This window comes from Rutidosis leptorrhynchoides, chromosome 6 (genome assembly GCF_046630445.1).
Source record: "Rutidosis leptorrhynchoides isolate AG116_Rl617_1_P2 chromosome 6, CSIRO_AGI_Rlap_v1, whole genome shotgun sequence".
Lineage (NCBI taxonomy): Eukaryota > Viridiplantae > Streptophyta > Magnoliopsida > Asterales > Asteraceae > Rutidosis > Rutidosis leptorrhynchoides.
This window is the reverse complement of record NC_092338.1, coordinates 441,361,999-441,388,469: the sequence shown is the minus strand read 5'-3', so window position 1 is coordinate 441,388,469 and position 26,471 is coordinate 441,361,999. Positions and strand designations below refer to the sequence as shown.

General features: G+C 33.6%; 4 protein-coding genes across 4 annotated transcripts in view; 1 reads left to right on the top strand and 3 right to left on the bottom strand.

Annotated features, from left to right (window-relative positions):
• Positions 1–2,032: 2,032 nt before the first annotated feature.
• LOC139852348 (auxin-responsive protein SAUR21-like) lies at positions 2,033–2,569 on the bottom strand. The gene has a single exon (XM_071841625.1). The coding sequence runs from the start codon at positions 2,470–2,472 to the stop codon at positions 2,173–2,175; it is 300 nt and encodes a 99-aa protein (XP_071697726.1). The 5' UTR covers positions 2,473–2,569; the 3' UTR covers positions 2,033–2,172.
• A 1,283-nt stretch (positions 2,570–3,852) lies between these two features.
• Positions 3,853–4,565, bottom strand: LOC139852347 (auxin-responsive protein SAUR19-like). The gene has a single exon (XM_071841624.1). It carries the CDS (start codon positions 4,381–4,383, stop codon positions 3,985–3,987), a length of 399 nt encoding a protein of 132 aa, XP_071697725.1. The 5' UTR covers positions 4,384–4,565; the 3' UTR covers positions 3,853–3,984.
• A 1,083-nt stretch (positions 4,566–5,648) lies between these two features.
• LOC139851365 (uncharacterized) overlaps positions 5,649–26,471 on the bottom strand; it is a 53,711-nt gene continuing 32,888 nt past the window's right edge. The window contains exon 4 of the mRNA XM_071840391.1: positions 5,649–5,704. The gene's annotated coding sequence lies outside the window, so the exon portion shown is untranslated. The remainder of the gene's footprint in view (positions 5,705–26,471) is intronic.
• Positions 6,752–26,471, top strand: part of LOC139856182 (E3 ubiquitin-protein ligase SPL2-like) — a 45,335-nt gene continuing 25,615 nt past the window's right edge. Inside the window, exon 1 of the mRNA XM_071845432.1 lies at positions 6,752–7,294. Coding sequence (XP_071701533.1) covers positions 6,903–7,294 — 392 coding nt within the window. The 5' untranslated portion in view covers positions 6,752–6,902. The remainder of the gene's footprint in view (positions 7,295–26,471) is intronic.

The window sequence follows — 26,471 nt, the reverse complement described above, 5'->3', positions numbered from 1 at the left end:
GCACCCGTAGCATGACTGGATACTATAAGAGCACTTGTGGCGTTAGCAGCTCAACGAAGGTGGAAGATTCACCAACTAGATGTGAAATCAGCCTTTCTAAATGGGTTTCTAGAAGAAGAAATATACGTCGAGCAACCACAAGGGTTCATTCAAAAAGGAAAAGAAGAAAAAGTCCTAAAGCTTAAGAAAGCCTTATATGGACTTAAACAAGCTCCACGTGCTTGGTATAGCCGCATTGACAGCTACTTCACAAGTTCAGGTTTCAGGAGGAGTCAAAGTGAGCCTACACTCTACATCAAAACCCAAGGTAACTCTGACACTCTCATTCTTTCCTTGTATGTCGATGATCTTATATATACGGGAAACAATGAGAGAATGATACAAGAATTTAAAGAAGACGTGATGAAAATGTTCGAGATGAGTGACCTTGGTTTGATGCGTTATTTTCTTGGCATCGAAATTAGTCAAGAAAATGAAGGCATCTTCATATGTCAAAAGAAATACACAGAAAATCTCCTGAAGAAAAATTTAAACTATACGGTTGCAAAACCGTCGCCACACCATTAGTTGCCAATGAGAAGATGAGACAAGAAGATGGATCTGAGAAAGCAGTTGCTTCAAGATTCAGAAGTCTCATTGGAAGTTTACTATATCTAACAGCAACAAGACCAGACATCATGTACGCAACGAGTCTACTATCCAGGTACATGCAAAACCCTACTCAAATACATTACGGAGCTTCTAAAAGAATATTAAGATACTTGCAAGGTACGATGGACTATGGAATATGGTACAAGCCGACTACAGACTCGAAGCTTCATGGATACACAGACAGTGACTGGGCCGGATCGGTAGATGACATGAGAAGTACTTCAGGATACACATTCACACTTGGATCTGGTGTATTCTCATGGACATCAAAGAAACAAGAAACGGTGGCACAATCATCAGCCGAAGCCGAGTACATCGCAGCTGCTAACTCAGCTAATCAAGCTATATGGCTAAGAAGAATACTTGAAGACATGGGCGAGAAACAAGACGAAGCTACTCAAATATTGTGCGACAACAAGTCTGCAATTGCTATGGCAAAGAATCCAGTATTTCATGGTAGAACAAAACATATTGACATCAAATATCACTTTCTACGAGAAGTCTCAGCCAGGAAAGATATTGAATTACAATACTGCAAGACTGAAGAGCAAATTGCTGACATATTCACCAAAGCACTCCCAAGACCAAAGCTCGAGTTTCTACGCAACAGGCTCGGAGTAACCTCAAAAAATATTAAGGAGGAGTGTTAAAATAATAATGTTTTTCTAGATATTTCTAGAATTAATTAAGTAGAAGATATTTAGCATGTAATTTACTAGAAGTAGATATTTAGTTAAAAAGCTACTAGATTAGACTAGGTGTATATCATGTAATTACTAGAAAAGTGTAAACCGACTTAGTGAAGCCTATAAATAGGCAAAGCTTGTTGCAAAAGTGTACACAACAAAAATAAGTTCAATATAATAAACTCATTTCTTACTAAAACAATAAGTCTTCATCAAATACTCTATTTGATAACTTCCCCTCTTAATATCGATCACTATCACTATTTAATAATTTAAAATTAATCATCATTATCTAATTAATCTTAATTTCTAATAATTCTAACACATTCATATTAGCCTTATTTGTTAAAGGTACTAGTTTCCATAATTTTTTCTGGACTATTTATCTAGCTGAAGAAACTGCAGTAAAATTCTTGTGTGGTACCCATTTTTCAGATTATTCTTTCTCAAAATCAGATATATTGCTCTTATTCTTTTGCAGCATGTTTATGTACAGTAAAATCAATGACCTTTTCTTGTAATCTTGCTACATTTATTGTAGGTGACATAAGGAAACTAATGTATAAGATGGGTATATCAGTGCAAAATGCAGACTTCGATTAAGAGATTATCCGGATACCAAAATATTGCAAGGTGCAGTAAGTTTTTCATCTACGTCTAGTTATATGTATGGTAAAGGTAAATGGTAAATAGGGTACAATAAAACAAAAGTAGTTATCATTTCAATGTTTATACAAGTGGAACAAGCATCTATATTTACAAACTATAATAGTTCATACTGGTTAATTAGTTGTTAACAAAATTGTGATGACTGAGATGGACTGTTGTATATAAGTCATACTGCGCCCAACCGAGAAGCAATATCGGTGAATATGTCTTCACTACATGGTATTGTGAGGCCGCCCATCGGATGGTTGTACCCGAACTCTTCTTCTGCAAGATGTAGTAATTCTTGAAACATAGGTTGGCCTAATAGTGATACGGGTACCACAAATCTCTTCTTTTCTTCTTTCCCGACATATACGGCAAAATAGCCTTTTAGGATGTCTATAGATGTTGGCGTGTTGCTTGCATTTGAGAATGATCGTCCGAAAATTTTCTTTGCTTGAATAATTCTAGGCATACGAATGGCCATTTTTTTTCAATTTAAAGGGCTGATGAATTGAAAGTAAAAAATTTATTGCAGTACTTGTTAGATTGTTGTTAAAGAATTATAAGGAAGTTGTGGTTGTGTTGTGCATATTCAATGGTTTATATAGAAGCTTGGGGCGTTACGTCTTCGATGATAGAGACGTATGGTTGAAAAGGAAACGTCACATGGTTTTGTCTTCCAACTTACTTTTAGAAGGATCGAAAATACAAATTCGTTTATGAAGGATAACATATGGCCTGGTTTCATAATGTACATGACACCGTGATCTTGTTAGCATATATGGTGGATATGAAATGGAAATTTAAGATATATTAACAATGTCACATGGTACTTTTCTTGTACCAACTTGCAAGAAAGAACAAAATTAAGGGTCTCAAGTCTCAACCATAAAAATAATAGATATTTAATATAATAATTATTGTGGACTACAACCTTCACTATGCAAAAGAAGATAGGTGAGAAGTTGTATGGCCAGAGTTTTAAACATAGTTTGGAGACTAGTACCAAATCACATGGTATTGTTTTGATATTAATAACTTGAGGTATCTGTACCCTGTAGGACAGTGTGTCTTTGCAACTAATAACCAATACAGTTCTGTATTTTTAAGAGCTTAAATGTGATCTATTTTGTCCTAGACATGTTTCACATATCTACAAGGCCGGCTAGAATTCTGTAGGCCATTTCAACTAATGTAAATATGAATTTTAATTTCCTATTAGCAATAATAGTAAAGTTCTTATGATAGGATTAAATAAAAGATAGTTATATCATTATGGACACAGTAACTAGTTACACAGTCACACAGATAATATCACAACGGAATGTTTTTGTGCCATAGAGAGTAAATTTTTATGGTAACAGAATAGCAGCTTCTTTTATGTTTGGTTTTAGGCGAAAGGCACTAAATTTACAGATACCTCACAAAATTAATGTCTTTATTCTGTTGAGAGTAATGAATTTAAACAGGTTGCGTTCTTAAGTGGTTTAAGAGCTCATTAATAAGTTTATCCATCATTTTATCCGGAGTTGTTAGAAGTACTAGTTTCCCTAAGTTTTTCAGAAATATTTATCCAGATGCCGAACCATTTTTCAGTTTATTCTTTCGGAAAGTCAGATATTTTAATCTTATTATTTTGTGGCATGTTTATGTAGACGATAAACTAATGTATTGAGAATCTTTGTTGGTAAAATCAATGACCTTTGCTCGTAATCTTTTACTTCTATTTTAGGTAACACATATACGATACTTATATCAGTCCTATTGCAGACTTCGATTAAGAGATTAATTATGTGGATACCAAAATAATGCAAGGTGCGGTAAGTTATATATAGTAAAAAATAACTAAAAATAGTAAGTAGAGAACAGTGAAGTAGAAATAGTTATCATTTCAATGTTTATACAGGTGGAACATTCAAGTCTCTATTTACAAGCTAATACTAGTTCTTAGTGATTAACAAAATTGTGATCACAGAGGTGAACTGCTGTGTAGAACTCATAAGGCACCCAAACGAGAAGCAAGATCAGTGAAAATGTATTCACTACACGGAATTGTGAGGCCACCCATTGGATGGTAGTACCCGAATTCTTCTTCTGCCAACTTTAGTAATTCTTGGAACGTAGGTTGACTTAATAGTGATACAGGTACCACAAATCGTGTTTTCTCTTGTTCACCTACATAAACGGCAAAATAGCCTTTTGGGATGTCTATAGGCGTTGTTGTGTTGCTTCCGTTTGAGAATGATCGTCTAAGAATTTCCTTGGCTTGAATAATCCGAGGCATACGAATAGCCATTTTGCTACTTTGAAAGGTTGATGAAAGCTGAGAAAGTTTTACTGTATTTCGTAAGTTGTCTTGAAGGATTGTTATGAAAGTTGTGATTTCAGTATGCATATTGAATGGTTTATATAGAAGGGGAATTGGGCATTAGATGATAAAGCAAACTCACATGGTTGTCTTCCTACTTGCTTTATCAATGAAGGATCAAAATTCAAATAATCATTGATTAAGTAAAACATATGGCCTGGTTTCAATTTGTAAACAACACCATGGTCCCTCATCATTATGCTCATTCAATAAATCCTTGTACCATCAGTTGATAGATATTAGTGCTATTATTGTGGACTACAATTTGTACTAATTACAAAAATAGCACCAAATCACATGGTGTTGTCTATGGTTGAGGTATATGTAGGACATGTGCCTTTCACCTAATTATAAAAATATAAACTTTAATTATAAGTTGCTTAAATGTAACCTATTTATTTTTTTATATCAACACTGTCATTGGGCAAAAACTCGGAGAACCCACAGCTATCCAAATGTTAAATTTAGTTGTACTATCCATACATGAACTCTTATCTTAAGTTTATATATGAGATGTTTTTATGATTATGGGCATAATGTACAGTCTGCTGATCAACTTTGAGGTTGACTCAGTAGTACCCGCCCAAAATGAATGTCTCTATTCAATTAAGAGTGGTGATTCTAAATACATAAGTGTACCGGTATACGGATCAGGTTGGGTTAAATTTGGGTCAAAACGGGTCATGGGTCGAACAGGCCAGATTTTTTAGATGGGTTAGACGAGTTGGGTCTAAATATGTTGGGTTGAGTTGAGACTCGTTTCTCAAAGTCTCTTAAACTCATAAAACCTCTAGATAATACGGAATCTTTAAAATCTCGTAAAGACCCGTTAAGGACCCGTTGGACCTTATATATATTTGTTAGGCTTCATATGGGTCTAAATTAATTAGACCCATTCTTTAACTTTTTTATGCTCCCATTTGGTTATATATCTAACCCAATGGAACCATTTTTCAAGCTATGGATCTCAATTGTCGGGTTTGAATATAACATACTTTTCAAAGGATTAGTTAAACATAATTGTATATTCATCCTTCTTAAGAGCTTGTCTGGCTCCTTTCAATGTATGACATCAATTCATCACATAGGACACGCAGAAATATTACAACGGTTATGCAGAAATACTTATAAGTTATAACTACTACCATCATAATTTCACTGATGAGAAGCTTTGTTTAACGAGTTTAAAGTTTCTTACTTATATTATTTTTTATTTACTAAAATTATAAATTTTATTTTATTTTATAACAACATATAGGATAATACCCTTAAAAAAAAGTTATACGCTCTTCTTCTTCTTCTCTCCTTCATTTCAACCTGCACTTCTTCTCTCTTTCTTCATTACAGCCTGCAAATATAAGAAAAAAAGAAGCAAATAAAGAAAAAGAAGAAGAAAGAAAAAAAGAAGTAAAAACATCGTCGGGTGGGTAACGATGGCCACCGTGAAAGGGATTTAACGCCGATTTAACGGCGGGGCAGAGTGGTGTTTGCCACCGTCTCCACGGTTAAATCATTGTAACGGCGGTATCCTTGTGTTAGAGTTTGAATATAACTCGATTACTTATTCTGACGTTTACTTATTCCTCAAGAATAGGAATATGACTGAATTTATTTTTTATTCAGTTTCCTTATGTTTACTGATTTCTATCTGTATAAATAGTCGATAGGGTTTATTAATAAAAGTATCGATTCAATTAAAATTCTATATGCTGTTCGTCGCTTAGATTCGTAGTTTAAAGGTAACATATCTCACCAATGTTTTTGTATAACAATCGTGACTTGATGGGTTAGGTCAAAAGCGATTATTATAACCTAGGGTTTTTTTTCTTCGTTTTGTAAAATTAGGGCTTTTATACACTCACAAAATTCAAAGGATGAAACTTTGATGCACTCACAAAAATTGAAGGTTTAACATCATTTAATTCATAGTAGAACCCACCAAATCATCATCAATTCTACCTTTTGTGCTAAATTGGGGGTTTTTTAAACCCTAGATTTGAAGGTTTGAAATTATAGTGTGATTTTTTATTGAATGAATGGAATAGTTTTGATTTGTGGTTGTCTATTATAAATTATGTATGTCATATACTCTGTTTTAAAAACGAATTTGAATGATGAACGTGGTTTATGTAGAAATTTACTTATGGGGTTTTGATTATGATGATGATTTTTGGGTTTTATGATGATTGGTTTGGGTTATAAATATGTCACTAGCATATGTTCAAAGTCCTAATTTGTGTTAGTTTAGTTTCAGTTTTCTTAAAACTACTAAGTTTTCATTAAGTTGATGATGATGTTGATAAGAAGAATGATACAATATTAAATTAGATAAAAGTGGTGATTTTTTATAATGAAGATGGTATTATATTAAAGAGGATAATAAGATGATGATGATGTTACTTACATATGTAGAGATGGTATTGTTGAAATTAGAAGAAAGAATTTTGTTAAAGTGTTATTTAATCAAAGAAGAGTAGAAGATTCAAGTGGAACCATTTGATCTAACATCATCTCATGTTTCTATTGTCAGCAGCAGCAGATCAAACATGTGGAAAGATCAGGGGATGTTACAAGATTTATTATTGGCTCTTATTGGTATTGGTATATGGTCTGCCATAATAATTCGGGGCCACCTTGTTGCTGTAAGGTACAACTCTATCATGATTTGGAACAACGGATGGAGAGAGTGGAGACGACAAAGACAGATTCAACAACAAATTGCGGAGCAAGAAAAAGAAATCAGGGAGCGGTACAAACAAGCAAGACTGTTGATAGAACGTGAGCGAAAGGAAGAAGCTAGCAAGTTGGCAGAAGTTAGACGAAAGATGTGTGTAATCTGTAATAAGTCTGTACGACGTTCTGTATTCGCACCTTGTTGGCATCTAGCCTGCTGTCCAGAATGCGCTCTCTCTATTGAACAGCAATCGCCTCCCAAATGTGTAGTGACCCGAACTTTTCCATGTTTATTTATATTAATTGAATTTGATAATTACATGATTAAGTGTTTCCAACATGTTAAGCAATCAAACTTGTTAAGACGTGATTAATTGAAATAAGTTTCATATAGACAATTGACCACCCAAGTTGACCGGTAATTCACGAACGTTAAAACTTGTAAAAACTATATGATGACATATATATGGTTACATATATAGTTAACATGATATTATGATAAGTAAGTATCTCATTAGGTATTTTAACTATGTGTATATACATAAAAATGAGACTATTGAATTAAGAAAACTCAAAAACGATATATATAACGATTATCGTTATAACAACGTCTTACTAAATACATATGAATCATAATAATATATTGATACACTATGTTTAATCATGAAATGATAAGTAAACATGTCATTAAGTGTATTAACAATGAACTACATATAAAAAAACAAGACTACTAACTTAATGATTTCGAAACGAGACATATATGTAACGATTATCGTTGTAACAACATTTAACTGTATATATATCATACTAAGATATATTAATATATCATAATATCATGATAATGTAATAATTTAACATCTCTTTAGATATTATAAACAATGGGTTAACAACATTTAACAAGATCGTTAACCTAAAGGTTTCAAAACAACATTTACATGTAACGACTAACAATGACTTAACGACTCAGTTAAAATGTATATACATGTAGTGTTTTAATATGTATTCATACACTTTTGAAAGACTTCAAGACACTTATCAAAATACTTCTACTTAACAAAAATGCTTACAATTACATCCTCGTTCAGTTTCATCAACAATTCTACTCGTATGCACCCGTATTCATACTCGTACAATACACAGCTTTTAGATGTATGTACTATTGGTATATACACTCCAATGATCAGCTCTTAGCAGCCCATGTGAGTCACCTAACACATGTGGGAACCATCATTTGGCAACTAGCATGAAATATCTCATAAAATTACAAAAATATTAGTAATTATTCATGACTTATTTACATGTAAATAAAATTACACATCCTTTATATCTAATCCATATACCAACGACCAAAAAAATGTACAAATACTTTTATTCTTCAATTTTCTTCATCTAATTGATCTCTCTCAAGTTCTATCTTCAAGTTCTAAGTGTTCTTCATAAATTCTATAAGTTCTAGTTTCATAAAATCAAGAATACTTCCAAGTTTGCTAGCTTACTTCCAATCTTGTAAAGTGATCATCCAACCTCAAGAAATCTTTCTTATTTACAGTAAGATATCTTTCTAATATAAGTTAATACTCATATTCAAACTTTTTTTCAATTTCTATAACTATAACAATCTTATTTCGAGTGGAAATCTTACTTGAACTTGTTTTAGTGTCATGATTCTGCTTCAAGAACTTTCAAGCCATCCAAGGATCCTTTGAAGCTAGATCTATTTTTCTCATTTCCAGTAGGTTTATCCACAAAACCTGAGGTAGTAATGATGTTCATAACACCATTCGATTTATATATATAAAACTACCTTATTCGAAGGTTTAAACTTGAAATCACTAGAACATAGTTTAGTTAATTCTAAACTTGTTCGCAAACAAAAGTCAATCCTTCTAACTTGACTTTTAAAATCAACTAAACACATTTTCTATATCTATATGATATTCTAACTTAATGATTTAAAACCTGGAAACACGAAAAACACCGTAAAACCGGACATACGCCGTTGTAGTAACACCGCGGGCTGTTTTGGGTTTGATAATTAAAAGCTATGATAAACTTTGATTTAAAAGTTGTTCTTCTGAGAAAATGATTTTTCTTATGAACATGAAACTATATCCAAAAATCATGATTAAACTCAAAGTGAAAGTATGTTTTTCAAAATGGTCATCAAGACGTCGTTCTTTCGACTGAAATGACTACCTCTTACAAAAATGACTTGTAACTTATATTTTCGACTATAAACCTATACTTTTTCTATTTAGATTCATAAAATAGAGTTCAATATGAAACCATAGCAATTTGATTCACTCAAAACGGATTTAAAACGAAGAAGTTATAGGTAAAACAAGATTGGATAATTTTTCTTGTTGTAACTACGTGAAAATTGGTAACAAATCTATATTAATCATATCCTAGCTAACTTATATTGTATTATACATGTATTCTAATATATTATGTAATCTTGGTGATAATGATAAAAACGAACATATATTTCATAGCATTATTCCTCAAGAAAGACAAGCTTTTAGTTGCAATTGTTCTATTTACAAGTGATATTCGTTTAAATAATAAAAGGTGAAGACAAAAGACAGATTCGACGAATTGAAGATGCAAAGGTCCAAAAAGCTCAAAAGTACAAAATACAATCAAAGTGGTTCCAATTATTGATAAGAAACGTCTCAAAATTACAAAAGTACAAGATTCAAAACGTAAAGTACAAGATATTAAATTATTCGCAAGGACGTTCGAAAATCCGGAACCGGGACCAGAGTCAACTCTCAACGCTCGACGCAACGGACTAAAAATTACAAGTCAACTATGCACATAAATATAATATAATATTTAAATAATTACTAAAATTATTTATATATTATATTTATTTATATAATCGTCGGCAAACAAAGAGCCAAAGTTGAGTGAGCTGTAAAATGGAACTCCGCGACTTGCGGAGTTCGAAGACCAAATGGGCCGCGACTCGCGGAGCCCCAAAAAATGAAACTGCCTATAAAAGCAAACGCAGTTTGATCGATCAAAAGATCCATATATATCAATCTCTCTATATCTATACGTAATATTTATATTTATAATTTATATTTTAATTTTAATTTTAATTTTAAATCCTAATAATAAGGGTATGTTAGCGAATGTTGTAAGGGTGTAAGTCAAAATTCTGTCCGTGTAACGCTACGCTATTTTTAATCATTGTAAGTTATGTTCAACCTTTTTACATTAATGTCTCGTAGCTAAGTTATTATTATGCTTATTTAATCCAAAGTAATCATGATGTTGGGCTAATTACTAAAATTGGGTAATTGGGCTTTGTACCATAATTGGGGTTTGGATAAAAGAACGACACTTGTGGAAATTAGACTATGGGCTATTAATGGGTTTTATATTAACTAAACAATACCTTGTTAATTTAATATACAAACTTATAATTCGACGTATTTATATATAACCACATACGCTTGACTGGGTACGGTGGGCGGGATATCTATAAATACCAATAATTATTCATTTTACCGGACACGGAACTGGATTAATAGTTAATAGACTTGTTGAAACAGGGGTGAATTACATTCAAGGGTAATTGGTGTAATTGTTAACAAAGTAGTAAAACCTTGGTTTACACGCAGTCGATAACCCGGTGTATTCATTAAACAAAGTATTAAAACCTTGTTACAATTCGAATCCCCAATTAGTTGGAATATTTGACTTCGGGAATAAGAATAATTTGATGAAGGCTTTCGCTCTTTATATTTATGACTGATGGACTATTATGGACAAATCCGTATGGACATATTAAATAATCCAGGACAAAGAACAATTAACCCATGGGCATAAAACTAAAATCAACACGTCAAACATCATGATTACGGAAGTTTAAATAAGCATAATTCTTTTATTTCATATTTAATTTCCTTTATTTTATATTTAATTGCACTTCTAATTATCGCACTTTATTTTATTGTTATTGTATTTAATTGCACTTTTAATTATCGTACTTTTTAATTATCGCACTTTTATTTATCGAAATTTCATTATCGTTATTTATTTTACGCTTTAAATTAAGTCTTTTATTTATTTAATATTTTACATTTTGTTTTAACTGCGACTTAAAGTTTTAAAAATCGACAAACCGGTCATTAAACGGTAAAAACCCTCCTTTATAATAATAATATTACTTATATATATATTTGTATTTTTATAAAATAAAACTAATATAGCGTTAAGCTTTGATTAAAAGATTCCCTGTGGAACGAACCGGACTTACTAAAAACTACACTACTGTACGATTAGGTACACTGTCTATAAGTGTTGTAGCAAGGTTTAAGTATATCCATTCAATAAATAAATAAATATCTTGTGTAAAATTGTATCGTATTTAATAGTATTTCCTAGTAAAATTTAAGCTATTTTATATACACCTCGCATAACATCAAGTATTTTTGGCGCCGCTGCCGGGGAACAATCTAGCTTAAAAGCCGGAAGCGCAACGCTAATAAATATAAAAAAAAAAAATTTTATTTTTAGTTTACTTTTATAAAAAGACGTTTTTTTAAAAAATACGTTTTAAATATTCGAAAACATAGAAAAGAAAAACAAAAATATAATATTTTTAAGAGTTTGTTAAATATTTAAGTTTTATAAAGTTTCTTTATTTTTATTTTATAAAAATATAAGTTTTATTTAAATATTTTGTTTTTATTTAAAACATAAAATAAAAAAATCGAAAAATATATATATATATATATATATATATATATATATATATATATATATATATATATATATATATATATATATATATATATATATATATATATATATATATAAAAATCTATTTTTAAGATTTTTATAAAATTATAAAGTATCTTATTTTTTTAAATATAAGTTTTATTTAGTTTTTTATAAATATTTTATATAAATATTAAAAACAGAAAATAAAAAAAATATATTTAAATAAAATTAAACCTGTCGAACGAAACAGCCTGCCTCATTTGAATTTTTAAGCCCCGCGACTTGCGGAGTTTTTTGCCAGGTTTCACCGCGACTCGCGGAGCAGCCCTGACACGGGTACACAGAAACCCTAACTGCATCATTACGGAGTAATTATTATTATTATTTTTTAATTAAAACCCTAATTAGGTTTTTAGTTTTTAATTAGTTTTTAGTTTTTATTATTATTTTGTATATTTAGTTTAATTAGTTTAATTAATTTATAAAATTAATAGTTTTATAAAATAAATAATATAAAAATAATATTTTTATAAAAATTGTACTTTTTACAACTTTTAGTATATTTTTATATTTTGTCCCTTTTTAATTGTTTTAGCGTAATATTTGTGTTTTTCGTTCATATTTAGTTTTAAACATAGTTTTTGCCATAGTTATTTTTACTTCTAGATTTTTAGGCCTTGCCGTAAAATCCCTTAAGTGCTTTTTCTTTAGACTAAGATTTAGGTGCTTTAGAATTTTGCGACGCCTTTTAAAGTTTTAGTTTCTTTTTAAGTTATTGCCATTTGGGATATAGTTTTACTTGTAAGCTTTAATATTTTAGAAGCAACTTTTAATTTTTAGTTTTTAGTGCCTTTTTAAATTTCAACGCGCTACTTTCTTATTTTTATTTTTTGACGCCTTTTACCTATGTATCAATTATCACTCCAATTAGTAATCTCAATTTGCGATTATAATTTTAAGTTAGTGATAGTAATATGGTTGGGTTAGTCGAGTGTTTTTAAGTTCTATAAGTCATTTTTTTTATTATTTCTTATTTTTCGGCGCATTTTATTTTTCAACCATTTTCTTTTTCTTTTTCGACGCACTCTTTTTCTTTCTTATTTCTCGCTATTCTAGTTTTTAGGACATAGATTTTTATTCTACTTCTTATCTAAATTTCTTAAAATTACGAAAATTTATTTTAAGTGGTTAAATTGATAGACATCAAAATTTTCTGGTTCGTAGTAATAGTTGGATTTGTACGTGGACCGGGTTATTGGAGCCAAACAGTCCTCAATTATATTGGGACCAAACGAATCCTGCCCCTCTGCTGCATCTTTTGGCTATTCGAAACGTGGGCAAAATCAGAAAAGTCTATTAATTGGATAACTTATATAATTTTTCTTTCCTTTTTAAAAACTAATAGGATATTCAGTGAATGCACCGAGCAAGACGTTCACCACCTTTTGTACGTTCACCACCTGTAACTAGATCAAGACATCTAGTTAATATTACCGCCGTTGATTTTTCTTTAGAATCGTCATCCAGTCGACCAAGTACTCCAATTCAAATTTCCGATAATCCATTTTTTGAACCCGACCTCACAATTGAGAATCCGGAGAATATTCAGGGACGATTCATAGATCCTGAACCATTAAATTTTCCTCCGGAACCACCAATCATTCAAACAGAGATTGTTGAGGAACGAACCATTAAATCAGAATCCTCTAGTGATTCCGATTCAACAAATTCAATTATGGAGAATCTGGAACCTTTAAGTATGGAAGACCGAATGAGAGCTAAACGCACTGGCCAAGGTCACGCAATTACTCATCCAGACATTAATGCGCCAGATTATGAAATCAAAGGACAAATTCTACATATGGTGACTAATCAATGCCAATTTAGTGGTGCGCCGAAGGAAGATCCAAATGAACATCTTCGTACCTTTAATAGGATCTGCACTCTATTTAAAATAAGTGAAGTTGAGGATGAACAGATATATCTCATGTTATTTCCCTGGACTTTAAAGGGAGAAGCCAAAGATTGGTTGGAATCGTTACCTGAAGGGGCGATTGATACATGGGACGTTTTAGTTGAAAAATTTCTTAAACAATTCTTTCCGGCATCTAAAGCCGTAAGACTTCAAGGAGAAATTGTTACGTTCACACAGAAACCGAATGAAACTCTATATGAAGCGTGGACAAGATTTGGAAAGTTATTAAGAGGATGTCCGCAACATGGTTTAGACACCTGTCAAATAGTACAAATAGTCTACCAAGGATGCGGCATCACTACAAGAAAAGACATCGATATAGCAGCTGGTGGTTCCATTATGAAGAAAACCGAAACTGATGCTTATAAAATTATTGATAACACTGCTTCCCACTCATATGAGTGGCACCAAGAAAAAGATATCGTTAGATCATCTAAAGCAGCTAGAGCCGATTCTAGCCATGACTTAGATTCCATTTCCGCAAAGATAGATGCTGTCGAGAGACGAATGGAAAAGATGACTAAGGATATTCGCTCAATACGAATTAGTTGTGAGCAGTATGGAGGACCACATTTGACAAAAGATTGTCTCAGTATTGAGTTAACAATGGAACAAAGAGAGAATATTTCATACATAAACCAAAGGCCTGGAAATAATTATCAGAATAATTATCAACCGCCAAGACCGATCTACAATCAAAACCAGAATTATAATCGAAATATTCCATGCAACAACCAACAAGGTCCTAGCAATCAACAAGTATCTAACAATACTTACAACCAGCAAAGACCTAATTTTCAAAACAAACCACCACAAACCGATGATAAAAAGCTGAATTTAGAAGATATGATGACGAAACTAGTTGAAACTCAAACGCAGTTTTTCACATCTCAAAAACAAACTAATGAACAAAATGCTCAAGCATTTAGAAATCAACAAGCTTCTATTCAAAACTTGGAACAAGAAGTAAGTAACCTAGCAAGGTTAATAGGTGAAAGAAAACCGGGAAGTTTACCTAGTGATACAAATGCAAACCCCCGGAATGAAATAGCTAAAGCCATTACCACAAGAAGTGGTACAACACTTAAACCACCTGAACAAGAACCACAACCTGATGATGAAGCTATTCCTACTCCACAAGAACCACAACCTGAACAAGATAAGGAAAAAGAACCGGTAGTTGAAAAGGTTAATGAAGATAACACAGCTAAGGATAAACCTTATGTTAAACCATACCAACCACCACTTCCTTACCCGAGTAAAATGAAGAAAGAGAAACTTGAAGCTGAGAAATCCAAATTCTTGGATATGTTTAAACAGATAAATGTAAATCTTCCTTTCATTGATGTGATTTCAGGAATGCCTAGATATGCTAAATTTCTGAAAGATCTAATCTCGAATAGAAAGAAAATGGAAGAACTCTCGGCTGTTACTATGAACGCTAATTGTTCAGCAGTGCTGTTGAATAAGATACCAGAAAAATTATCTGATCCAGGAAGTTTCACAATTCCATGTTTTCTGGGTAGTCTTAGTTCAATAGAAGCATTGGCAGACTTAGGTGCTAGTATAAATTTAATGCCGTATTCACTATACGCTAAACTAGACCTTGGAGAATTGAAACCAACAAGAATAAGCATACAACTAGCCGATCGATCAATAAAATATCCTAGAGGGATAATGGAGAACATGCTAGTTAAAGTTGGTACTTTAGTATTTCCAGTAGATTTTGTTGTTCTGGACATGGAAGAAGATTCTCAAGTTCCTCTCATATTAGGAAGACCATTCTTAAACACGGCTAAAGCAATGATAGACGTGTTTGGTAAGAAATTGACCCTAAGTATAGAGGACGAGAGTGTTACCTTTTCATTTGATAGAGCAATGCAACAACCGCAATCTGCAGATGATACATGCTATTATATTCAAACTATAGACTCACATGCAGAATTGTTAGAAGAATTTCCAGAATTACAAGGAACAGGAGAATGTTCTTTAGGAGAAGGAACTGAACCAATTGATGAAGCTGAAATGTTAGCTACACTTATAGCTAATAGATATGAACCAACAACAGAAGAAATTCAAATGCTAAAAGAAGAAGACAGATATCGATACAAATCATCGATAGAAGAACCTCCGAAATTAGAGTTAAAGCCACTTCCAAACCATTTGGAATACGCTTATTTACATGGTGAGTCTGAATTACCTGTAATAATATCGTCTTCTCTTACTGAAAATGAGAAATCACAACTCATTTCTGTGTTGAAAGCTCATAAACCAGCTATTGCATGGAAGATTCATGATATTAAAGGAATAAGTCCTTCGTATTGCACACATAAAATCCTTATGGAAGAAGGTCATAAAACGTATGTGCAACGCCAACGAAGACTAAATCCGAATATGCAAGATGTAGTAAAAAAAGAAATTATTAAACTACTAGACGCAGGTTTAATTTATCCAATTTCTGATAGTCCATGGGTAAGCCCAGTTCAATGCGTGCCTAAGAAGGGTGGCATGACTGTCATTACAAATGAAAAAAATGAGCTTATTCCTACTAGGACTGTAACAGGATGGCGTGTATGTATTGATTATAGAAAATTAAATGACGCCACCAGAAAAGATCACTTTCCCTTACCTTTCATTGATCAAATGTTGGAAAGGCTAGCCGGAAATAGTTACTATTGTTTTCTTGATGGATTTTCCGGATATTTTCAAATTCCAATAGCACCCGAAGATCAAGAGAAAACCACATTCACATGCCCTTATGGTACTTTTGCTTACAAACGCATGCCATTTGGACTTTGCAACGCCCCTGCAACCTTTCAAAGGTGTATGATGGCGATTTTTCACGACATGATAGAAGAATGCATGGAAGTTTTCATGGATGACTTTTCAGTCTTAGGTGATACATTTGAATCATGTCTAGCTAATCTTGAACGAATGCTTATTAGATGCGAACAATCAAATCTAGTTCTTAATTGGGAGAAATGCCATTTCATGGTTAAAGAAGGCATCGTTCTTGGACATAAAATCTCAAAGGAAGGAATTGAAGTGGATAGAGCTAAAGTAGATGTAATTGCTAAACTTCCACATCCCAGCAATGTTAGAGGAGTTAGGAGTTTTCTAGGGCATGCCGGTTTTTACCAACGTTTCATAAAAGACTTTTCTAAAATTGCCACTCCTATGAATAAACTCCTAGAAAAGGATGCTCCATTCATCTTTTCAGATGAATGTATCAAATCTTTTAATATTCTTAAAGAGAAACTCACTAATGCGCCGATCATGATAACACCAAATTGGAATCTACCGTTTGAATTAATGTGCGATGCAAGTGATTTTGCAATGGGAGCCGTTTTAGGACAAAGGATTGAAAAACGATTTCAACCTATATATTATGCTAGTAAGACATTACAAGGAGCACAAACGAATTACACAACTACTGAAAAAGAACTCCTTGCTATTGTCTTTGCTTTTGACAAATTTCGTTCATATCTCGTTCTAGCAAAAACGGTGGTCTATACCGACCATTCTGCTCTTAGATACCTATTTTCAAAACAAGATGCCAAACCAAGATTAATCCGTTGGATCTTACTCTTACAAGAATTCGATATTGAAATCCGAGATAAAAGAGGAGCAGAAAATTTCGCCGCTGATCATCTTTCTCGTCTTGAAAATCCCGAATTAGAAGTTCTAAATGAATCGGCCATACAAGACAACTTTCCTGATGAATATCTATTGAAGATAGATTATAATAAAATTCCATGGTTTGCAGACTATGCAAACTACTTAGTATGTGGATTCCTTGAAAAAGGATTGTCGTACCAAAAACGAAAGAAATTCTTCAGTGATATAAAACACTATTTCTGGGAAGATCCACATCTATTTAAAAGTTGTCCAAATGGAATAATACGCTGATGTGTATTCGGAGATGAAGCTAGTAAAATTTTAAACCATTGTCACACAGGACCAACAGGAGGGCATTATGTAGTGACCCGAACTTTTTCATGTTTATATATATTAATTGAGATTGATATTTACATGATTAAATATTTCCAACATGTTAAGCAATCAAACTTGTTAAGACTTGATTAATTGAAATATGTTTCATATAGACAATTGACCACCCAAGTTGACCGGCGATTCACGAACGTTAAAACTTGTAAAAACGACATGACGATATATATATGGATATACATATGGTTAACATGAGATTATGATAAGTAAGTATCTCCATAAGTATATTAACAATGAGTTATATACATATAAACAAGACTACTAACTTAAGGATTTCGAAACGAGACATATATGTAACGATTATCGTTGTAACGACATTTAAATGTATATATATCATATTAAGATATATTAATATATCATAATATCATGATAATATAATAATTTAACATCTCATTAGATATAATAAACAATGGGTTAACAACATTAATTGAGATCGTTAACTTAAAGGTTTCAAAACAACACTTACATGTAACGACTAACGATGACTTAACGACTCAGTTAAAATGTATATACATGTAGTGTATTTAGATGTATTAAAATACTTTTGGAAGACTTCAAGACATATATCAAAACACTCATACTTAACGAAAATGGTTACAGTTACTTTCCCATTCTTTTCTTTCATCAAGAATTCTAGTCGTATTCTTACCCGTATTATACATAGCTTCAAAACATTCTTACTATGGGTATATACCAATAGGAACTAGCATGGGATTCCACTCTTGATTATGTCATGTATGACTAATCAATTTTAACTTTTACCATGAGCTAGTCAACTAACTAGAACTTCTTTTAACCCCACTCACCACTCACCAATTACCACTCATCATTCACTCCATTTCACTTCCAATTCTCTTTCTAATTCTCTCTCAACACACACACACACACTATTATGAACGTATTTTTCCAGTAGTTAATCATCATCTTCATCAAAAATCACTTCAAGAATCAAGCTATAATCATCATAGGAAGAACACTTCAAGAACACTTCAAAAATCCCTTCAAGTTTACTAATTTACTTCCAAGCTTTCTAATCCATTCCAAGTAATCATCTAAGATCAAGAAACCTTTGTTATATACAGTAGGTTATCTTTCTTATTCAAGGTAATATTCATATTCAAACTTTGATTCAATTTCTATAACTATAAACTATCTTAATTCGAGTAAAAATCTTACTTGAACTTGTTTTTGTGTCATGATCCTACTTCAAGAACTTTCAAGCCATCCAAGATCCTTTGAAGCTAGATCATTTCTTGTCACTTTCAGTAGGTTTACCTACTAAACTTGAGGTAGTAATGATGTTCATAACATCATTCGATTCATATATATAAAACTATCCTATTCGAAGGTTTAAACTCGTAATCACTAGAACATAGTTTAGTTAATTCTAAACTTGTTGGCAAACAAAAGTTAATCCTTCTAACTTGACTTTTAAAATTAACTAAACACATGTTCTATATCTATATGATATGCTAACTTAATGATTTAAAACCTGGAAACACGAAAAACACCGTAAAACCGGATTTACGCCGTCGTAGTAACACCGCGGGCTGTTTTGGGTTAGTTAATTAAAAACTATGATAAACTTTGATTTAAAAGTTGTTATTCTGAGAAAATGATTTTTATTATGAACATGAAACTATATCCAAAAATTACGGTTAAACTCAAAGTGGAAGTATGTTTTCTAAAATGGTCATCTAGACGTCGTTCTTTCGACTGAAATGACTACCTTTACAAAAACAACTTGTAACTTATTTTTCCAACTATAAACCTATACTTGGAGTTAGCTATACAGGGTTGAGGTTGATTCCAAAATATATATAGTTTGAGTTGTGATCAATACTGAGATACGTATACACTGGGTCGTTGATTGATTCAAGATAATATTTATCGATTTATTTCTGTACATCTAACTGTGGACAACTAGTTGTAGGTTACTAACGAGGACAGCTGAATTAATAAACTTAAAACATCAAAATATATTAAAAGTGTTGTAAATATATTTTGAACATACTTTAATATATATGTATATATTGTTATAGGTTCGTGAATCAACAGTGGCCAAGTCTTACTTCTCGACGAAGTAAAAATCTGTGAAAGTGAGTTATAGTCCAACTTTTAAAATCTAATATTTTTGGGATGAGAATACATGCAGGTTTTATAAATGATTTACAAAATAGACTCAAGTACGTGAAACTACATTCTATGGTTGAATTATCGAAATCGAATATGCCCCTTTTTATTAAGTCTGGTAATCTAAGAATTAGGGAACAGACACCCTAATTGACGTGAATCCTAAAGATAGATCTATTGGGCCTAACAAACCCCATCCAAAGTACCGGATGCTTTAGTACTTCGAAATTTATATCATATCCGAAGGGTGTCCCGGAATGATGGGGATATTCTTATATATGCATCTTGTTAATGTCGGTTACCAGGTGTTCACCATATGAATGATTTTTATCTCTATGTATGGGATGTGTATTGAAATATGAAATCTTGTGGTTTATTGTTACGATTTGATATATATAGGTTAAACCTATAACTCACCAACATTTTTGTTGACGTTTAAAACATGTTTATTCTCAGGTGAATATTAAGAGCTTCCGTTGTTGCATACTAAAATAAGGACAAGATTTGGAGTCCATGTTTGTATGATATTGTGTAAAAACTGCATTCAAGAAACTGATTTCGATGTAACATATTTGTATTGTAAACCATTATGTAATGGTCGTGTGTAAACAGGATATTTTAGATTATCATTATTTGATAATCTACGTAAAGCTTTTTAAACCTTTATTTATGAAATAAAGGTTATGGTTTGTTTTAAAAATGAATGCAGTCTTTGAAAAACGTCTCATATAGAGGTCAAAACCTCGCAACGAAATCAATTAATATGGAACGTTTTTAATCAATAAGAACGGGACATTTCAGTTGGTATCAGAGCGTTGGTCTTAGAGAACCAGAATTTTGCATTAGTGTGTCTTATCGAGTTTGTTAGGATGCATTAGTGAGTCTGGACTTCGACCGTGTTTACTTGAAAAATGATTGCTTAACAAATTTTGTTGGAAACTATATATTTTTAACATGTGAATATTATGTGATATATTACTCTCTTAACGCGTTTGATATTATGTGATAGATGTCTACCTCTAGAACAAGTCCCATTGACTCACCTAATAATAATGAAGAGTCAAATGTAAATTGGAATGATTCGTGGACTGATTCACAAGTTCCCGAAGAGGAACCGGAAGAAGAGTCGGAACCGGAAGAAGAATCAGAACCGGAAGAAGAATCGGAACCGAATGAAGAAATAGAACCGGTGGGGGAAAAATAATAAAATGGTTAAGTAAAAGAAAATCCTCAACCAACCGACCAAGGTTAATTATGGTCAATGGTGTTTCCGCTAAGGAAGCAAAATATTGGGAGGATTACCAATTCTCCGAGAATCGGATTCTGACGAGAATTCCGATGACGTTATAGAAATTACCCCAACAATAAGGGAAAGAGCATAAAAATAGAGAAATCTAATTCCAACCCCGATGAACTTTATATGTATCGTCAACCCCCGAAGTCCTTAAGTTGTAACAATGACCCGGGAACCTCTAAACCACCAGGTTTTTCTAAACCAATGTGGAAAACGACGGCTCGTATTAGGGGAACATCATATATCCCTAGAAACTTGGCAAAACGAACCAAAATCGAAGAAGAAGAAACAAGCGAGTCGGAATAAGGTAGTTGTATTCGTGTGGTGTAATATATGTAATATAGTGTGCTTATGCTTTATGATATATGTAAAAATTGCTTGTATTAATAAGTATTTTTTTTATGAATCTAACTCTTGTCTATTTTACAGTATAAAAGCATAAAATGGATAGACAACCCAATATTTTAAGAGACCTACCCGGAGACATGATTGATGAAATCTTGTCTAGAGTCGGTCAGAATTCTTCGGCACAACTATTTAAGGCGAGATCAGTTTGTAAGACATTCGAAGAACGTTCCAAGAATGCCTTGGTTTATAAAAGGCTTTCGTTCGAAAGATGGGGGATATCACATTGGGAAATCCATAAGTTACGATGTGTTTACTTTGACGCATATATTGCGGGGAACCCAAATGCTATTTTATGCAATGGGTTAAGAAATTATTTTGACTCAATATATCCGAATATTGGACTTCATGATTTAGAAAAAGCGGCTAACATGCAACATAAAGAAGCATGTTATGCTTACGGATTAGTAATGTTCGCTTCTCACCAAAGTGAGAACAAGAACATCGGCCTACAACTATTAAACAAAACGTTCCCACAAGTGACGGAGTCGGTAATTGGGGTAAGAAATGAGGTTTTTAGATTGTTACGGGACTGTTGGACATTACGTAACCCTCGTCCCTTTGACGACGTTACAACACGATGTCTTATCAACGGCCATAACGGTTATGTTCCATAAGACCAAGGATGGGAAGTAATCCTAGTAAAACCAGAATGCATGACTTGTTTCTGGACGTATGAATTACGTGTCTTTATTGCCTTTGCTGAACGACTTGTGTACTAGCTAGAATTATCTTCATAACTATCTTGTATCAAAGTTATTGTGTGCTATATTTCATGCTTTATATAAAATAAGCGGTATTGTAAGTTTGTAAAATATTGTATAAAAGTTTGAACGCGAAATATTATTACAATCAGTTTTTCATATAGAATTGTAGTAGTTGAATTGTATATTAGCTACTAAGTATGAACTTAACGGGTAGGTACTACCAGAATTTAAACTTATAAAACGCTAATATGAAGAAAAAGCTTTTATAAATGAGTTCATATTATGCTACGAAATACTATTAACTACTCTTAATATTCTGTATGATTAACTTGTTCCATTGGACTATTTTGAAGGAAATGGCACCGACTACTCGACACACCGTGAATATGAATGAAGAGGAATTCCGTACTTTTCTAGCTTCAAACATAGCCGCAGTACAGGCTGCGCTACATACCAACAATAACCTTGGATCTGGCAGTACAGGAAATCGTGTAGGATGCACCTACAAAGAATTCACTGCCTGCAAACCTTTGGAATTTGATGGAACCGAAGGACCGATCGGATTGAAACGGTGGACCGAGAAGGTCGAATTGGTGTTTGCCATAAGTAAGTGTACTGAAGAGGACAAAGTAAAGTACGCTACGCATACCTTCACAGGTTCTGCGTTAACATGGTGGAATACCTATCTAGAGCAAGTGGGACAAGACGATGCGTACGCACTACCGTGGTCAGCATTCAAGCACTTGATGAACGAGAAGTACCGTCCCAGAACCGAGGTCAATAAGCTCAAGACAGAACTTAGAGGGTTACGAACCCAAGGATTTGATATTACCACGTACGAAAGACGATTCACAGAATTGTGCCTATTGTGTCCGGGAGCATTCGAAGATGAGGAAGAGAAGATCGACGCGTTTGTGAAAGGATTACCGGAAAGAATCCAAGAAGATATAAGTTCACACGAGCCCGCCTCCATACAACAGGCATGTAGAATGGCTCACAAACTAGTGAACCAGATTGAAGAAAGAATTAAAGAACAGACTGTTGAAGAGGCCAATGTGAAGCAAGTCAAAAGAAAGTGGGAGGAAAACGGTGATAAGAATCACCAATACAACAACAGCAGCAATTACAACAATAATCGCAACAATTATCCCAACAATCGCAACATCAATCGCAACTACAACAAACGACCCAACAATAACAACAACAACAACACCAACAACAGCAACTACAACAATCATCCCAATAACAATAATAACCGCAACAACAACAACATTCAGAAGCAGCTATGCCAAAGGTGTGAAAAGTAATACTCGGGGTTCTGCACCAAATTTTGCAACAAGTGTAAAAGAAATGGTCATAGCACGGCGAAGTGTGAGGTCTACGGACCAGGGGTTAATAGAACGAAAGGAACAAATGGTGTCAGAACGAGTAATGGCAGAGCAAGTAGTGTCGGAGCAAGTTATGCCAATGTAGTTTGTTATAAATGTGGAAAACCGGGCCACATTATTAGAAATTGCCCGAACCAGGAGAACACGAATGAACAAGGCCGCGGAAGAGTTTTCAATATTAATGCAGCAGAGGCACAGAAAGACCCAGAGGTTGTTACGGGTACGTTTCTTATTGACAATAAATCTGCTTACGTTTTATTTGATTCGGGTGCGGATAGAAGCTATATGAGTAGAGATTTTTGTGCTAAATTAAGTTGTCCATTGACGCCTTTGGATAGTAAATTTTTACTCGAATTAGCAAATGGTAAATTAATTTCAGCAGATAATATATGTCGGAATCGAGAAATTAAACTGGTTAGCGAAACATTTAAGATTGATTTGATACCAGTAGAGTTAGGGAGTTTTGATGTGATAATCGGTATGGACTGGTTGAAAGAAGTGAAAGCAGAGATCGTTTGTTACAAAAATGCAATTCGCATTATACGAGAAAAAGGAAAACCCTTAATGGTGTACGGAGAAAAGGGCAACATGAAGCTACGTCTTTTTAGTAATTTGAAGGCACAAAAACTAATAAGAAAAGGTTGCTATGCTGTTCTAGCACACGTCGAGAAAGTACAAACTGAAGAAAAGAGCATCAATGATGTTCCCGTCGCAAAAGAATTTCCCGATGTATTTCCGAAAGAATTACCGGGATTACCCCCACATCGATCCGTTGAATTTCAAATAGATCTTGTACCAGGAGCTGCACCAATAGCTCGTGCTCCTTACAGACTCGCACCCAGCGAGATGAAAGAACTGCAAAGCCAATTACAAGAACTTTTAGAGCGTGGTTTCATTCAACCAAGCACATCACCGTGGGGAGCTCCTGTTTTGTTTGTCAAGAAGAAAGATGGTACATTCAGGTTGTGTATCGACTACCGATAGTTGAACAAACTTACCATCAAGAACCGCTACCCACTACTGAGAATCGACGACTTATTTGATCAACTACAAGGCCCGTCTGTTTATTCAAAGATTGACTTACGTTCCGGGTATCATCAAATGCGGGTGAAAGAAGATGATATTCCAAAGACTGCTTTCAAAACACGTTACGGTCATTACGAGTTTATGGTCATGCCGTTTGGTTTAACTAATGCACCAGCTGTGTTCATGGACCTTATGAACCGAGTGTGTGGACCATACCTTGACAAGTTTGTCATTGTTTTCATTGATGACATACTTATTTACTCAAAGAATGACCAAGAACACGGTGAACATTTGAGAAAGGTGTTAGAAGTATTGAGGAAGGAAGAATTGTACGCTAAGTTTTCAAAGTGTGCATTTTGGTTGGAAGAAGTTCAATTCCTCGGTCACATAGTGAACAAAGAAGGTATTAAGGTGGATCCGGCAAAGATAGAAACTGTTGAAAAGTGGGAAACCCCGAAAACTCCGAAACACATACACCAGTTTTTAGGACTAGCTGTTTACTACAGAAGGTTCATCCAAGACTTTTCCAGAATAGCAAAACCCTTGACTGCATTAACGCATAAAGGGAAGAAATTTGAATGGAATGATGAACAAGAGAAAGCGTTTCATTTATTGAAGAAAAAGCTAACTACGGCACCTATATTGTCATTGCCTGAAGGGAATGATGATTTTGTGATTTATTGTGACGCATCAAAGCAAGGTCTCGGTTGTGTATTAATGCAACGAACGAAGGTGATTGCTTATGCGTCTAGACAATTGAAGATTCACGAGCAAAATTATACGACGCATGATTTGGAATTAGGCATGGTTGTTTTTGCATTAAAGACTTGGAGGCACTACTTATATGGGGTCAAAAGTATTATATATACCGACCACAAAAGTCTTCAACACATATTTAATCAGAAACAACTGAATAGGAGGCAGCGTAGGTGGATTGAATTGTTGAATGATTACGACTTTGAGATTCGTTACCACCCGGGGAAGGCAAATGTGGTAGCCGATGCCTTGAGCAGGAAGGACAGAGAACCCATTCGAGTAAAATCTATGAATATAATGATTCATAATAACCTTACTACTCAAATAAAGGAGGCGCAACAAGGAGTTTTAAAAGAAGGAAATTTAAAGGATGAAATACCCAAAGGATCGGAGCAGCATCTTAATATTCGGGAAGACGGAACCCGGTATAGGGCTGAAAGGATTTGGGTACTAAAATTTGGAGATATGAGAGAAATGGTACTTAGAGAAGCTAATAAAACCAGATACTCAATACATCCTGGAACGGGGAAGATGTACAAGGATCTCAAGAAACATTTTTGGTGGCCGGGTATGAAAGACGATGTTGCTAAATACGTAGGAGAATGTTTGATGTGTTCTAAGGTCAAAGCTGAGCATCAGAAACCATCAGGTCTACTTCAACAACCCGAAATCCCAGAATGGAAATGGGAAAACATTACCATGGATTTCATCACTAAATTGCCAAGGACTGCAAGTGGTTTTGATACTATTTGGGTAATAGTTGATCGTCTCACCAAATCAGCATACTTCCTGCCAATAAGAGAAGATGACAAGATGGAGAAGTTAGCACGACTGTATTTGAAGGAAGTCGTCTCCAGACATGGAATACCAATCTCTATTATCTCTGATAGGGATGGCAGATTTATTTCAAGATTCTGGCAGACATTACAGCAAGCATTAGGAACTCGTCTAGACATGAGTACTGCCTATCATCCACAAACTGATGGGCAGAGCGAAAGGATGATACAAATGCT

Coding starts and splice junctions, on each gene's coding strand:
- LOC139852348 (XM_071841625.1), bottom strand. CDS start 2,472: ATGGCCATTCGTATGCCTAGAATTATTCAAGCAAAGAAAATTTTCGGA.
- LOC139852347 (XM_071841624.1), bottom strand. CDS start 4,383: ATGCATACTGAAATCACAACTTTCATAACAATCCTTCAAGACAACTTA.